Genomic DNA, 17,072 nt, shown 5'->3' with positions numbered 1-17,072 from the left:
ACTATTGGGAGGTGTTGGGGGCTAAGACATGGAGGTGGTGCTTTGCTGTAGCAACTGGTCCTCTAGAATGGCCTCCCCAGTGGGCATTAAGCTAGCTATGTTAATTGTTCTAATTAGTGGTAACTGTACCTGCTTATAACTTAATTTATTCAATTAAATATAGCTGCCCACTCCAGAAGATTCTGGGTGGCTTACAAAATCAATAGAAAAGTAAATAATTAAAACCCAAAACATAGGCAGAGAGGACTAAAACCACAAACAGTACAAAAAACAATACGACAGGGGCTTGCCCAGTCAATCACACCCACATTAACCCCAGGCCTGGGAACTTAGTCACTTTTTCCCTTAGTATTCAACTGAAATTTGGGAGTGGATGGACAGCCTGGGATCAGTACTGACACTTGCTGGTCCTAACTCACCATGTACATCTTTTGTCTGACAAGGCACAGCTTCGCTACTAATCACGTGGTGTGTCTTTTATGGTGTCAGCCATAACACAGGGTTTCCCAGCTTTGTTTAGCTTGATCCAGTCTGTAAAGGCTTTCACTATGAATTTAAACTGGCAGTGCTTCTCAGATTAATTGAATAAATCTTATACTCTGTGGCTATACAGCAACTGATCCTGTCATTTAAAGTCTCCAAACAGTATGGTGCATCTTTAGAATCAGCCTACCCATTGTGTACCCATGCACTTCCATTGTTAAGGCAATGAATCACAAATTCCACTTTTGCAATTTTTATTTACGTCACATATTATGCACGTGTTGATTACAGGCTACAAAAAAGTAACTGTCAAGAAAGTGTGTAGTGTTATATAATACAGGGCACATTTTACATATGCTTTTGCCTTAGTTTGTGTACTTAGCATTTTTCACTCCAACAGCATGTTATTAAAAATGATTAAAATACTTGCAGTGATAATAGATTAACAAGCTTTGATCACATCAGGTTTTATTATGAAAGGCTGGGCTTGACTAAAATGCTAGCTAGAAAAAATCAGCAACCCATTTAAACTGAGTTTAAACTGAGTAGTGTAATGCTATGCAAAAATGCATCAAGAAATAAAAATAGTGACCAGTGGTGCTCTTAGACATTTACGGTCACTCTAATTCAGGGAAAAGTTAACTACCCAAAGCTGACTGCCTAGGCCTTCAAGTTTCTTTAATAACAAGCAAAGAAGTTGCTTCATTAGAGAGAGAAGCAAATTATGAGATGCCTCTGATACTAGATGAGGAGGGTGATAATATTGCAACCATGCTTTGAAGTCTGAAATAAAGTATTTGAAATAGGAATACTGGAATATTTTTTCTATGGTTGATTCGCTGAATAAACCACAATGGGATGATTTACACATTAAACCAAAAGGAAAGCATGATATATGAACTTATTGAATGGCTTCACATACACTATATTATTGAATAAGCCAAAATTGGCTAGATTTATAGTACACAGGAAGTATGGTTTATAAATCACAATAGCTGGTCAAAATTCAACAAACGACAGGTTTTGCTTATCACTCAAGGAATTCTGAAGGATCAGCATTGCAGAATTGATCACAGGGATTTTTCAACATTACTTACAATAAAAACTTTGCCCTCATGTTCCTAATTCTGCCAAGTTGGCAGAGCCTAAGCAGAAATGTATTATAATAAACTATATTTCTACTTAAAATGCAGAGCATCCTGTTAAATAAAATTTTGTATATCTCTTTAAGAGGTACTTCCTGCAATAGTACAAGTAGTCCTCGACTTATGACCACAATTGGGACTGGAATTTCTGTGGCTAAGCAATGTGATTGTAAAGCAAGTGTCATGTGACCATTGTTTAGCTCAGAGAGCCACATGTAGGAAATGTTTGCCGGAGAAGCTGGGTCAGAAAAGGAGACAGTAAAAGCAGTGAGTCGCTTCTGCTTTGGCCATGGCTGGGCACAAAAGGTGAAACGTCAGTGTGAGGAATTGGAAGAGAAGGCAGCTGGGCGAACAAATGCTCGCTGGGGCTTCCCAGGCACTGCAGCTTGCTGGTGTGGGCTGGTATGGCTGCAGCTTTGCTGTGGCTCAGGGGCTTCTTGCAGTCCCACAGCTGTGGCACACCAAGAAGCCCCTGAGCTGCAGCATGGCAAGCAGCCCCAAAGCTGCGTGGTTCTGGGGCTGCTTGCCGTCCCGCAAGGCAGGGTGCAGGGCGGCCAAAGGGGCAGAGATGAGGGGGAGATGGGTGTGGGGGGGAATTGAACGGCCATAACTTTGGGGACTAGGAGTGAGTCCATTTTTTCAGCACCGTTGTAACTTTGGTTGCTGAACAAATGGTTGTAAGTCGAGGATTACCTGTACAGAAAATCAACCAACTCGAATTGCAGAGATTCTCTGGTTCCCAAGGAAATAATGGTATGTTAAGATGTATCTCAGAGAAATAATTTGCAGAGAAACAAATCTTACAATCTCTACTAGCTCCCAGTTCTAAAGACTCCAGTAAGGAGCAGCATAAAACAAATTCCCACAGCAAACCATAAAAGTCAAAAAGGCAACTGGTGGTGTTGCCTTTCTGAAGACCTTGAGAAGTATAATTGAGACTTTGTGCTAAGCACTCTGTTCTCCGAACAATTCTAATCTTCCAGCCCGTGTGATCCAAATGGTCCGGGCAGCAGTGCTTTGGATAGCGTCACCAATGAGCAACCATTTTACTAGGGAATGGACCATTCCCACCTGTGGATCCATAGAAATTGTGATCTACAAACTCTCATTATTCTTGAAAATCTGATTTAACAGCTGAGGAGGATGGGAAGTGCATTCCATAATCCACTGCCAATCCCTCTGCAGAATACACTTAGATCCAGCCCTTTCCAGGTAAAGCAACTATATTTAAATATAAGGTAAGGATTAACATTTCCATTTTTTTGTTCATATTCTAATTGACTATTTTTTTGGGGGGGGTGCATGGGACTTTCCTGACAGACAAGCCCTTTCAAGTGGGATCTAACCATTTCAGTATTCTTAAAACAATTACAGAATGACGCTATTATATAAGCACTAAAGGACACTTTCCTCCTTTATTAATGGGATATGAGATTGCTTATTACACACCTGCAATTCATTCCTGGGAAGAACACCAGGGGCACATTTAATGCAAAGAAAAACTAGTTGCCTTAAGGTTACTTTTGTTCTAGCAATGTTAAGTCAAAAGAATTTGGCAACAAGCAGTCTTGGAAATGTTAGTAGAAAAAACTGATTTGTTCAAGTATTGAATAGTGGAAAGATATTGTGTGTGTAAACTAGTCATGTCTTATAATCAATCCAAAAGCATTTTAGTATTTTTATTAGTTTATTAAAAATAAGTTCTTCATGAAACCACCATCTGAATGCTTTGCAGATGGAACCACAGTTTGAAAACAATAGTTTTAGAAGGAAGTATTTGGCATTTTCATTTATCATGGCAATATTTGCCTTGCTATATTGAGTAAGTAGAAAGTACTAAAAGGAGATTTTCAGGCACTCATCTCTTCCTACAGCTGGCTAATGCTTTGGAGTGTAGTGCTCAGATAAGTAGGCAATTAAAAAGTACAATGAACACAGTTCTCTGCACTTGAAGGGAAGCTTAACATTCCACCAATATTTAATATCCATTAATATCTACCTCTGAAATTAAATTGGCTACTTGCTATGTCTGTACTGAAGACAAATTTCTGGGACTTGCGATAATGAGCAGACTTGGCCCTAACCCATCGGAAGTATAATCATTAAGCTCCAGCTATCCCAGTATCAAAATACACTCAGAAAATGGACTGGGGCTGTGTACAGTGTACTCATTTTGCAACAAGCAGTTATGAGACAGAAATTACAATACATATCAGATCCAAAGAGAGGAATATTTAGGTTAGCAAGTTGTGAGCTTCCTACCAAACCGTTCAGGTTTTCTACCTACAGAGAAAGCCATGCAACTGACAAAGCCTCGACTCCACAGCCTTTGGTCGCATTCTCATCCTACTCTGGGGGAGGAGAGGGAACGTGATCTCTTTGACCTACCTCTTGGCACAGAAGCCGTGACACTGTGGACCCTGAAAACACAAGCACCTTATGAGTGTTGGGTCCCAGGGATAGTTCATCATCAATACCGGAATGCTGGCAGAAACAACCCTGCTTTTGACTTCTCAAGAAACAGTCTCCATTGCTGCAGCAATGAAACTCCACGTGCTTGCTCCCGTCTGTAAGCAGAACAGTTGAGTCCTATTCAGCTGAAGTCCTCTTCAGGATTCTGTTGATCAAGCATCCGGACGTGTGTGAATGGGAAATGGCCGCGCCTGCCGTTGCACTCTCCTTCCCACTGGCCACTCATGTTGATCTTGGTGACCTTGACCAGCTCACCAACCTGCAAACCAAGAAACACATCCCTGTCAACCCTGCAAATGACTCTGCAGTTCCTTGCGCAGGTATCCAGACAGATATATTTTGGGAAAGCTCCTTTGTTAATAGCAACGTGGCAATAAAAAGCAATATGGCTAAACAAGGAATGGTGTGGGGATAGCAGGTATGCCTAGCACGGCCCTTGGGCAGCAAGAATTACATCTGGTTGCCTTTTCTCCTTCTACCTTTTCCATCAAAAGGAAAATACACAATGCTATTTGAATCTCAGGTTTTATTCCAAAGGAAGGCAGGGCCTGTGGATAAGGCTCATTTTATTCCATTGTATTTATTATAGTTGAACCAGATAATTTAATTGCCTTTTCTACTCAATGAACTTTCAACACAGATTATGATCTAACTCACCCAAATGTCCACAGAAAGGAACTCAACACCAAAGATTAAGAATGACCAGAATGTTTGCACAATCATTACTACTGTATGTACTGGTTTCCATCTCTAGAGTCATATCTCCAAAGCCACCACGTGGACAGAGAAAAGGTCAGAGCTTTGTTGCCATCCTCCTCATCTGACAGTTCTGCTTAATGGTAACGGCTTTGGAAACAATTACAATACAATCCCAGCTTGAAATAAAATAATTTTCTGGGAACAAGGGTGTGTTATCCTTTAAACATCTAAGCCAAGATTATCGCAATTCATGTTCCTCAACACCAAAGGTTAGTGTAAGGCACCAAACAGCCAGTCCACACTCTGAGCTACTAACAGGTAGCCATGGTAGCCCACGTACAGTATGGAAGCAGTTTAAGCCACACAATCTGGCTAAGGAGGTGTAACTAGTAATACAAATACACTTCCAGAAGACAGGGTCTTTCGCTGTCAGTTCCCAAGAGAAATAGCACCCCAACTGTTTTCCAGTGCCATTTCCTTCCTTCCTTTGTTGCTTTGGAAGAAATCAAGCTAGGACCCAGGAAAAAAGTTACATGTGTATGAAAGCCCTATAACCCATGACCTTGGACATGAATGGCCAAACTAGATTTTTCACAGCAGCAACCTTTCCTCTGAAGTAAGCTTCAGACAGAACTTAAGTAATCAGTCGGCTTCTTGTGGAAGGGGCAAACACACACAGCACCCACAATGCAGAAATGCCGTCCATTTCAAGACCAAAGAAGTCGATCATGCTAGTCTTTCTGCATGCCACATTTGGGGGAACATCAGCATCAATGGCCTGAAAGCCTTGCTACTTGCAAATTAACAACTGAAGGATTCCCCCAATGTTTTCAAAATGCAAGAATCTGAATGAGAAATTGTTCAGATCCCTCTCTCTGCATTACATTGTACCATTACATACCTCCAAAGCCAAGGCTGTCTTGTCATAGGCATTAGGGACCCGCTTCTGGATAACTCGGGCAAGTATCGGCCCATTCTGAAGGTTGGGGAGTGGAGTGTTGATGCTAGGCTGAGCATAAGGACCTGGTTCCGGCCCACCCAGTGCTTGCGGGAGGGTACTATCCTGGTTACTTCCAAGCGGAGCTGACACTGCAGCAGAAGCGGGTCTATATTTCTCGACATAAGGAACAGGGATCATGCCTCGCCTGCCACCACTGTCTTCTGCGTTCCACCACTGCTCTTCCGGCTTTTCCCAGATCCTCAATATGTCTCCTTTCTTAAATGGGAGATCTTCCTCATCATTGCCATTAAAGTCAAAAAGAGCACGTACATATTCAATTTCTTCCTGCCTGAGCTGCACATCACTGTTATGCTTGGATTTTGAAACAGGTTCTATCAAGGTTGTAGTGTCCAAGTAGTGTATTTTGTAGAACTCCAACAAAGCTGGTAAAGAGTCAAACTCTTGATCACCTATCCGAAACCTAGAAGGAGTCAACCCTGGAAGAGGGAGGAAACAAAAAGGGAAAACTACACATTACTCTGGAAATAATGAAGCAAGACAGGCAACTCTAAGGGTAGTTAGCATTCTTTCCCTATAACCAACAATCCATTTTGTTACTTAAAAATGAAAATCTAAATAAATAATATCCATTATTTTGCAATACCATCGTTATAAGTCTGTATATCTAGTGCATAACCTATGCACAAACCCACTTTATAAACAGCAAAATTAAGTTAAACCTCTTCAAAGGTAATGCACAAACTCAAAAGAAGTGCTGTTAAAGTAAGGGAAACAATTGCAAACATACACCTAATTATACAACATGACTTGACCTGCCTTCTTAAAGGAAGAAGGGGCATGCCTTGACCCGCTTCCCTAGTGAGGGAATTCCAGAGCTCTAGAGTGACCATGGGCACCGTCCAAATCCTCACCATTCAGCACAGAAGACGGGCAGCTAACTAATTCTTCAGTTACCTACAGGGGCTTTTACAAGGAGAAGACCCAAATTCAAACTTTCAAATAGCATTTATTCGGCTGTATTCGGGTCACAGAAATAGCAGGCAGCAACGTGTTGGCGACACTGGCTGATCTCAAAATAATCCAAGCAGTCAGCCCTGGTTAGTGCGTGGATGGGAGGCCGCTAGGAAATTTTAGGGACCCAGATGGGGAAGTTGAAAAAGAAACCCAGGAGAACGGCAAACCACAATCGCCAGAGACCCAGCCAGATCGTCCGCGCGGCCTGCGGTCCGGGTGCCTGAGAGCCGAGCCCGGTTCGCGCAGCCACGTCCCGAGGGCGTGCTGGGCTCCGCAGTTCCCGCACCTCCCCGCGCCAGCCGGGCGGGGAAAGCCGCCCGACTCCTCCTCAGCACCCCCCGTCGGCCGGTCCCCAGCCGCCCTTCGGGCCCCCGGGCAGCGGGAGCCGGCGCGGAGCCCGGAAGGCGCGCCGGAAGAGGGAGGGGCGGCGGCGGCGGAGACTCACCCGGAGCCGGGGGGGCCGCTCCCGCCCCGCCCTGGCTGTTGACGATGTAGTGCGAGACGCGGGAGCTCTCGGAGACGGAGAGCACGAAGTCGCCCAGGATGCTGCCCGAGTCCCGCACCAGGAAGGTGCCGTGGCGCTGCCCTTGGAGGAGTTCCACGGCCTCCGCCCGGCTCAGTCGCCCCCAATACCAGCTCGCCTGGTCCTCCGCGTCGAACTGCCCGGCCATGGCCGGCGGGGAAGAGCGGCGGCGGCCGCCGGCCCAGGCCTCCGTCGCCGATCGCGCGAACCGACCCGGCCGCCGCCTCCCGCTCCCTCCCGCAGCCGCCCAAGATGGCGGCCGCCGCGCCTCACCGCCCGGAAGTGACGCAGCTCCGCCGGAAGCCGTCGGGGTGGCATCGCGGCGGTCGTCATCGGCGTGCGCCGGGGAGGGCTCGGCCGGGAGGGGCGGCGGAGTCTGGGAGCGCTTGCTCTCGTTCGGGTTGAAGACCCGCTTAGCGGCCCCCGCCCCCGCGCGCGCTCCCCCCGGCAGGATTGGCCTGCGCGAGGAGGCGGCTTCGGGCGTGGCCCGCGCCTCCGGCTCGGCCCCTCGTGCCGGGTACGCTTTCCAGCCCTTCGTCCGAGCAGTCGCGCAGCGTTCCCTTCCAGCGCGGAGGACGGCTGGCTGGCTGGCTGGCTGGCTAGGGGGAAACGCCCGCGAGCCGGAAGAGGGCCCGTGGGGCGGCGGCGCCAACGAGCGCGGGGGAGACTCCGAGCCCGCCCATGCTGCCTTCGCCCCCGGGAAGAGGCAGCAGCCCGGCTCTGCCGGGGCCGTCCGGTAGCTTCGGTTTACCTGCTGGGCCCGATGCGCGCCTTGAGCCGCGTGGGCAAGGAGGGGATGATTCGTCCCGCACAAATCGTGGGAAGGCTCAGTAGTAGCGCCGCCCGGCCCACGTTCCGCCGTCTCGTGGGAGACCTTGTCGAATGCTTGGCAGAGGCGTCGGTACGCGGTCCCTGTGCAAAGAGGAGGCCGGTCTGGCCTGGCGTAATTCATTCTTACAAGGCCGCGCTGGCTCCTGCCCAACACGAGGCAGGACACGAGCACTTCGTGTCTAAGTGCTCACAAACCAACGGCTTAACTAGTCTGCTTCAGAGTTTTGCTTGGTGTCGGCATCAAGTAGACCAGTCTGAACTTTTGCCCATGCTGTCTTTTTCCTTTCCTTTCCTTTTTTTTTTTTTGAGAATAAGAACATTTTTCTTTCTTCAGTTTATCAGGTGCTATGCTCAAACTCCCTGATTTCTCAAAGATTGCAGAATGATGACATCCACAGGCTCCTCCAAGAGTCTCAGATGTAATTGGTCTGGTCCTGGATAGATAAATTTTTTCATGTTAGCTTGGTACTTGATCGCCATTCCTTGTGACAGTTGCTCTGCTTAAGGCTGTTTGAACATAGTTTCCTGTGTCATGAGTGCAGGAGAACCCCAGATTCCATCCAGAACAAGAGATGGTATATCCCTGGAAGCAGAAGGCCCCAAATCCCAAATCCACTCAGTCTTGCCAGGGTTAAGCTGAAGCCCCATCCAAACCTCCAGTCTCCAGGCATCAAGATAGCATCACTCAGAATGCCAGGGGCACCAGATGATCTCACCCAGCAGCTTCATGTAGATGTTAAACAGGAGTGGGGAGAGTACTGAACCCTGCAGGACAGGGGCCAAGGGTGGGACCTCTTGCTCCTAATCTACACCAACTGGAACCGGTCCTGGAGGAAAATCAGCACAATACGATGCCACCCACCCCCAATCTCTGAAGCCAATCCAGAAGGATGCCATTGGTCGATGGTACTGAAGGCTGAGAGGTCAAGAAGAGCAAGAATACATGCACTGCCCCCATTCCACTCCCACCAGAAGTCATCCAAAAGCATGACCGATGCTGTTTCAGTTCCAGGCCTGAAGCCTGTCTGAAAGGGGTCCAGATAGTCTGCTTCATCCAGGATCTTCTGAAGCTGTTGTGCAATCACTTTCTCAAGAACCTTCCCTAAGAAAGGAAGGTTGGATACTGGATGAAAATTGTCTAGTATGGTTGGCTCTAGTAATCGTTACTTGAGAACGGGGCAAACCAGCGCCTCCTTAAGAGGCAAAGAGACAACCCCCTTGTCACGGGTTCTTTTTTAAACTGTACCCAATTAGATTGACCCAGACTCAAAAGAGCCACAAAAGCCCTGGACTCAACTCAGGTGTTTTTTGTATCTCCCTATAAGGGTTGGGAAGATGTTTTATTTTGAAATAACCAAGATAAAAAAGTGAAATATGAAACCTACAAGTCTATCTGTGAGTGTTTTCTATTGCCTCTATCCTATATTCTATTCCATTATTATTATTTCTATATTACTATGCTAATTACTATTACTGTAACAATAACAATTACTATATTACTACTCAATTGCTATTACAGTATACTCTATTGCATAACTATTCTATAACAATGTTTCCTTCTTACAAATACTGTTCTGCCTTAATTCCTCTCTCTGCAATTTCTTCTGCTTTCTTCTTCTCCGATACCGCCAGCTTGTAGAGGACTTGCAACATTCCATGTTGTGCCTTTATATTTCCCCTTTTCCTTGCTCTGCCTCTATGCTGCTTTTCCCCTGGACCATCCAGTCTCTGTGAAGGAAAAATGCCTTCCTTTATTCGGCTGCTTTTCTCTGTCTGCTGCTGCTGCTGCTGCTGCTGCTTGTGCAGAGCTTCCAAAACCCACACGTCTCTTCCCATCTCATCCTCCGCCTGTTTCAAGGTTGCAGCTTTTATAAGTAGTTCTGCTGTGCTGATGGTGGGGAGAAGGCTCAAGTAGGAAGGGAGTGTTGGCTTAGAGGCGTCTACATGCCCCAACCTTCTAACAGGAGGAAGGCAGTATGGGGGCCTACTGTAGTTCCTCCACAGGCTGCTCTTCTGCGTCCCTCTCTCGAAGAATTCACTACTGCCAGAACCCAGCCATGCATCATTTCCTGGGAGGCCTTTGCCAACCAGGAGGGAAGTGGATCTAATAAGCAGCTGACCAAACTCATAATTATGAGGATCCTGCCCACTTCATAGGCCCAGCAGGATCAAATGTCCTCAATAACACGGCAAGACGTGTGTCCCGGTACTTTCATAGAACCTGTACCAAGGCTGAAGTCCAACTAGGGGTGGATCTGAACAATTTTGCCTGACAGATGCTTTGTGCATTCCTCCGTGTGGCTCTACAGGTGAACTTCTGGGCCCCCTTTACACAGGTGAGTTTGAGTCACCTTAAATAGGGTTGCTGGACAGCTATCTGCAGATGCAATAAGGGTCGAGAAGTACTGATGCTTTGCCATCCTTACTGCCATGAGGTAGGCCTTAATAATGGCTCTAACCATTGTTAAGTTCACTCTTTGTCAACCTCCTGCAGCACTCTAGGCACCTTTTCACCTGCTTCATCTCCCTCAGTTCCTCTGTAAACGGGCCGGGGGGGGGGGGCGGTGATGGGATCCATGGGCAGGAAGAGGTTATATGGGCACTTGTTCCAGGTAGCTATTAAGGCCTCAGTTGGACTGTGCAACAGACCATCAGGGACAACCCCAAGCTCTGTCTGACATAGGCAAATATCTCTTTGTTGCTTTTAATTTTCTTTGCAAGCCTGAATTCCTTTTGCATTTTAGTCTTTCTGCAGATGTTGTTGTTCAGTCGTTAAGTCGTGTGTCCGACTCTTCATGACCCCATGAACCATATTGCGCCAGGCCTTCCTGTCCTTCACTGCCTCCCTGAGTTTGCTCAGTTTCATTCTCATTGCTTCAGTGATGCTATCTAACCATCTCATCCTCTGCCATCCTCTTCTCCTTTTGCCTTCAATCTTTCCCAGCATCAGGGTCTTTTCCAAAGAGTCTTGTCTTCACATTAGGTGACCAAAGTATCTGAGCTTAAGCTTCATTATCAATCCTTCCAATGAGCAATCAGGGTTGATTTCCTTTAAGATTGACTGGTTTGACCTCCTAGCAGTCCAGGGGACTCTTTAAGAGTCTTCTCCAGCACCAAAGGGCTCAATTCTTTGGCGCTCAGCCTTCTTTATGGTCCAGCTCTCACAGCCATACATTACTATTGGAAAAACCATAGCTTTGACTATGCGGATCTTTGTCGGCAAGGTGATGTCTCTGCTTTTTAATATGCTATCTAGGTTTGCCATAGCTTTCCTCCCAAGGAGCAAGCGTCTTTTAATTTCATGGCTGCAGTCTCTGTCTGCGGTGATCTTGGAGCTCAAATAAACGAAGTCTGTTACTGCTTCCATTTCTACCCCTTCTATTTGCCAGGAATTGATGGGTCCAGATGCTATGATCTTAGTTTTTTTAATGTTGAGTTTCAAGCCAGCTTTCGCACTCTCCTCTTTCACCCTCATCAAGAGGCTCTTTAGTTCTTCACTTTCTGCCATTAGGGCAGATATTAGCTACTTCCTGAAGCTTGTACCCATCTTTCATTTCTTATGCATGTCTCTCAATTGTTACCTTATTGAAAAACTTCCTATCCATCCACAATGGTTTCCTAAAATGCCCACCAAGTGTCTAACTCTCCTGTACTTTCTTGGGATTTTGTTTTCCCAGAATGCTGGTTGTGAGAATCAACAGTTTTACCTCCTACTCTCATTTCACAGAATGTTACTGACAAGGATTTTATCCAGTTTTTCTCCTCCTGAACTCTGCAATACAAAACTTACGTATGCCAGTTTTTCTCGGAGGTCTTCAGGTTTCTTCCAGATTGCTCTGGACCTCCTGGAATCCTTGACATTCTTCAGCAATCGTCAGCTTTGTTTCAGAGGAACAGGCAACGCAAGCATTGTATTTAACATATTTTTATACTGCTGCAATCTAAAAAGACTTGATGGCTTACACAGAACAAATGCAGGTTAAAACATCCATATGAAAATAAAACAATACAAGAATAGAAACTATGTAATATAAGTTACAGGTACAATAAATAAAAATAGAGATGGTAACATTCACATCAAGGGAAAGCTCTCTGAAACAGTTCAGTCTTCAAGAGCTTCCAAAAAGACCAAAGAATCGGAATTGGGAGTGAACTATACAACGGTCCATTGATAATATCAGCATTGAAAATATCTGAGCTTAGGTAAAAAAGCAAGCTAACCTAATGGATATATTGTCAGGAGTCTGCTACAGACCATCAAGCCAATCAAAAGAGGCAGAAGATGATTTGTTAAAACAGTTAATTGAAGTTTTACAGAACCATGAAATTACGATGGGAGGTTTGAACTATCTGGACATCTTCTTGAAGACTGATGCTGCCAAACACAAAATGTTGGCTAAATTCTTGACTTGCGTTGGTGATAATTTTCTCTTAAAAGGCTGAGGTGGGTGCTAGGGGATCTGCCGTCCCCTGGGGGATCTGGCCCCTAATATAGGGAGGAACTGATTGAAGATAGCGAACTGGTGCGAACTTTGGATGCATTCTTCTTGATTTTAATAAACAGCTTGGTCAAAACAGCCTATTTCAAACCATGGATTTTAGAAAGGCTGTTTTTAACTAAGTAAGAGAGATAGTAAGAAGGATGCTTGCCCATGTGGAATAAAACTACGAGGCATTGAAAGGACAGGAAGGCAAAGGCAGAAAATCAACTAAGGTTACCAAGAGACGCAAAATTCCACAAGAAGGGTTTCTTCAAATAGAATAACAGAATCATAGAGTTAGAAGGGACCTAAGAGGTCATCCAGTCCAACTCCCTGCACACTAGGGTTCACTACACCATCCCTAATAGATGACTATCCAGCCTGTTCGAAAACCTCCAGTGAAGAGGAAGAAGCCACTCTATGTGGTAACCTGTTCTACTGATTGACTGCCCTTACTGTCAAGAAGTTGTTCCTAATGTCTCATGTGTATCTACATCCTTGCAGTTTCATCTCATTGGTTCCAGTCTTACCCTCTGGAGCAAGTGAGAAGTCTGAACCCTCTACAACAGTGTTTCTCAACTTTGGGAACTTTAAGATGTGTGGACTTCAACTCACAGACTTCTCTGAATTCTGGGAGTTGAAGTCCACACATCTTAAAGTTCCCAAGGTTGAGAAACACCGCTCTACAATATGACAGCCCTTCAGATATTTGAAGACAGCTATTGTGTCCCCTCTCAACCTTCTCTTCTGCAAGCTAAACATACTTAGGTCTTTTCACTGTTCCGTGCAGGACTCAGTTTCCAGTCTTTTCACCATCTTGGTAGCCCTTCTCTGGATGTGCTCCAGTTGATCCATGTCCTTGTCAAACTGGGTTGTGTAGAACTGAACCCAATACTCCAAATGAGGCCTGACCAAGGCAGAATAGAGCAAGACAATTACTTGTCAACAACAAGAAGAGGGAAATGGAAGGAGGGCTCTTTGCTTTCTTCAAATGGAGACATTTTAAACAAATAACCAAGATAAAGCATAGGAACTACTTTGCCTCTGTCTGTATATACACAACCAGGAAGGGTGCAGTAAGGATGTAGTAATGCAGCTTGTAGCTAATTTGGTTACATAGATCATCAAGAGGCACCAGGTGGACGGTCTAATTGAAAACACCACACAGGGTATATGCTGTGTAAATGTAGAGAAAATTTCCCCTGCATCAGGGATGGTGGAGGTGTTCTGTGAATGACCTGCATTTTTAAATTAACACCTGGAACAGAGGCTGCCTACACAAGCTAGCTCTTCCTGTTTATTCTTGCAAGTGGTAAAATAACAAACTTTCTGGCCTAATCCCAATTATATAATTATTTTTCTCTTTTGTCATAGCAGGTATCTGCTAGACACTTAATCCTCATTAATATGTAAACTTTCCTTGCTGATGCTTAAAACTAAGCAACTCTGGGAGTGGAGGGGGAGAGAGAGGTCGAAGGGCTAGAAAATTTGCCCAATGATAGCAACCCCTTGGTGAGTCGAATTCCATGAAACACCATCCCTACTGCTCCAGGCTCATTGAGGCTGATTGAGGAAGGATTCCTGGTGCTGTAAGTGATTAATAGGGACAATTTTAATAAACATGATTCAGTTTATGGCTGTCCTGGTGCTTCCTTTAGTGTCTTCCTGCTTCAGTATCCATCCTGCAAATTCTAAATTAGCTGGCAACACAAAAATTTCTGAAAACAGGAGGTCATGTAAAACTCTGTACATGGGGACATGATGTAGTGTAACATCTGTGGGGCAAAAAAGTATTTAGTCATCCACCAATTGTGCAAGTTCTCCCACTTAAAAAGATGAGAGAGGCCTGTAATTTTCATCATAGGTATACCTCAACTATGAGAGACAAAATGAGAAAAAAAATCCAGAAAATCACATTGTCTGATTTTTAAAGAATTTATTTGCAAATCATGGTGGAAAATAAGTATTTGGTCACCTACAAACAAGCAAGATGTCTGGCTCTCACAGACCTGTAACTACTTCTTTAAGAGGCTCCTCTGTCCTCCACCCGTTACCTGTAGTAATGGCACCTGTTTGACCTTGTTATCAGTATAAAAGACACCTGTCCACAACCGCAAACAGTCACACTCCAAACTCCACTATGACCAAGACCAAAGAGCTGTTGAAGGACACCAGAAACAAAATTGTAGACCTGCACCAGGCTGGGAAGACTGAATCTGCAATAGGCAAGCAGCTTGGTGTGAAGAAATCAACTGTGGGAGCAATAATTAGAAAATGGAAGACATACAAGACCACTGATAATCTCCCTCGATCTGGGGCTCCATGCAAGATCTCACCCCGTGGGGTGAAAATGATCACAAGAACGGTGAGCAAAAATCCCAGAACCACACGGGGAGACCTAGTGAGTGACCTGCAGAGAGCTGGGACCAAAGTAACAAAGGCTACCATCAGTAACACACTACGCCGCCAGGGACTCAAATTCTGCAGTGCCAGACGTGTCCCCCTGCTTAAGCCAGTACATGTCCGGGCCCGTCTGAAGTTTGCTAGAGAGCATTTGGATGATCCAGAGGAGGATTGGGAGAATGTCATATGGTCAGATGAAACCAAAGTAGAATGTTTTGGTCTAAACTCAACTCCTCGTGTTTGGAGGAGAGAGAATGCTGAGTTGCATCCAAAGAACACCATACCTACTGTGAAGCATGGGGGTGGAAACATCATGCTTTGGGGCTATTTTTCTGCAAAGGGACCAGGACGACTGATCTGTGTAAAGGAAAGAATGAATGGGATCATGTATCGTGAGATTTTGAGTGAACAGCTCCTTCCATCAGCAAGGGCATTGAAGATGAAACGTGGCTGGGTCTTTCAGCATGACCATGATCCCAAACACACCACCTGGGCAATGAAGGAGTGGCTTCGTAAGAAGCATTTCAAGGTCCTGGAGTGGCCTAGCCAGTCTCCAGATCTCAACCCCATGGAAAACCTTTGGAGGGAGTTGAAAGTCCGTGTTGCCCAGTGATAGCCCCAAAACATCACTGCTCTAGAGGAGATATGCATGGAGGAATGGGCCAAAATACCAGCAACAGTGTGTGAAAACCTTGTGAAGACTTACAAAAATGTTTGACCTCTGTCATTGCCAACAAAGGATATATAACAAAGTATTGAGATGAACTTTTGATATTGACCAAATACTTATTTTCCACCATGATTTGTAAAATAAATTCTTTAAAAATCAGACAATGTGATTTTCTGGATTTTTTCCCCCCATTTTGTCTCTCATAGTTGAGGTATACCTATGATGAAAATTACAGGCCTCTCTCATCTTTTTAAGTGGGAGAACAGCCACAATTGGTGGCTGACTAAATACTTTTTTGCCCCACTGTATGTATCTCTCTGCTCTGATAGCTGAAGAGAAGGTGGACTGTATATACCATTCTGATAGCTTCTAATTTCTGTTAGAAGGTTGGGACATATAGGCATTTTATATATATATATATATAGACATTTTAGATATTTGTAGACATTTTGGATATTTGTACATTTAGATGTTTTAAACACTTGCCTTTACCTGTTGCCTTCAACTTATCCTGCAAGCTGGTTAAATACTCCGCCACTCCCTTCACAGAAACTTCTTGCTGCACTCCTTCCCAATCTGCCCTCATTAATTGCAACATGCTATTAGTCTGTTTTCCAAAAACCAACTCATTGGGCGAAAATCCTGTGGACTCATGCGGGGCGTCCCGGTAAGCGGCCAAACAAAAGGGGAGAAGCTTATCCCAACTGCCTTTATTATCATGGATAAGACTCCGCAACATCTTTCCCAACGTTTGTACGTAACGCTCTGAAATATTGGCAGATTGATGGTGCGCCAAAATGGGGGTTCATTGTACTCCTGCTAATTTACACATACATTCCACCAACTGACTCATAAAATTTGTCCCCTGGTCCGATATTAATCTCTTGGGCCAGCCATACGTAAGGGCAAGCTCCATTAATGCATTAGCCACCTTCTCGGCCGTAATGCTGCTTAAAGCAATTGCCATAGGATACCTAGACGCAATATCCACCACTATTAACACATATTGCTTTCCCGAAGGAGTTCTACTCACGGGACCGAGTATATCCATTGCCCATTCTTGCAAGACGCCCTCCTCCAAGGCAGGAATAGGGCACAACCTCGCCCTGGTCTTGTCCTGGGGGTACCCATTAAACTGACACGTGTCACACGACTGGCAATAAGCTTTTATCCTTTTTGCCATATCTGGCCAATAGAATTCCCTCTGCACTTTCGCTAAAGTTTTCTTAAACCCTAAATGTCCCGCCAATGGAGCATCATGGGCTACCAACAAAATATGTTCCCGGAATCTCCTAGGGACTACCAGCTGCCTTAAAGGGTCCCAACCTACATCATTACCCCTTTCCACATGTTCCCTATAAAGCAGCCCTTTATCCCACAAAAATCTCAC

General features: G+C 45.1%; 1 protein-coding gene across 1 annotated transcript; it reads right to left on the bottom strand.

The window, feature by feature from the left end:
• Positions 1–1,461: 1,461 nt before the first annotated feature.
• Positions 1,462–7,584, bottom strand: CRK (CRK proto-oncogene, adaptor protein). The gene is made up of 3 exons (XM_088138628.1): positions 7,220–7,584; positions 5,701–6,236; positions 1,462–4,359 (listed from the first exon to the last, which is right to left on the bottom strand). The coding sequence occupies exons 1-3, from the start codon at positions 7,443–7,445 to the stop codon at positions 4,222–4,224; spliced, it is 900 nt and encodes a 299-aa protein (XP_087994754.1). The 5' UTR covers positions 7,446–7,584; the 3' UTR covers positions 1,462–4,221.
• Positions 7,585–17,072: the final 9,488 nt, after the last annotated feature.

Source organism: Python bivittatus, unplaced genomic scaffold (assembly GCF_059951505.1).
Source record: "Python bivittatus isolate LINGU-HERP-01145 unplaced genomic scaffold, Pbiv_v1 ctg000240_np1212, whole genome shotgun sequence".
NCBI classification, from domain to species: Eukaryota; Metazoa; Chordata; class Lepidosauria; order Squamata; family Pythonidae; genus Python; species Python bivittatus.
Note: the sequence above shows the minus strand (reverse complement) of the source record. Positions and strands in the feature narration are given on the sequence as shown.

Bases quoted from the DNA above. Each gene is read 5' to 3' on its own strand.
- CRK (XM_088138628.1), bottom strand. From the start codon at position 7,445: ATGGCCGGGCAGTTCGACGCGGAGGACCAGGCGAGCTGGTATTGGGGG. The intron at 6,237-7,219 runs GTGAGTCTCCGC...TCCCTCTTCCAG, and splicing joins AGCGGCCCCCCCGGCTCCGG to GGTTGACTCCTTCTAGGTTT. The intron at 4,360-5,700 runs GTATGTAATGGT...CTTGGTTTGCAG, and splicing joins AGACAGCCTTGGCTTTGGAG to GTTGGTGAGCTGGTCAAGGT.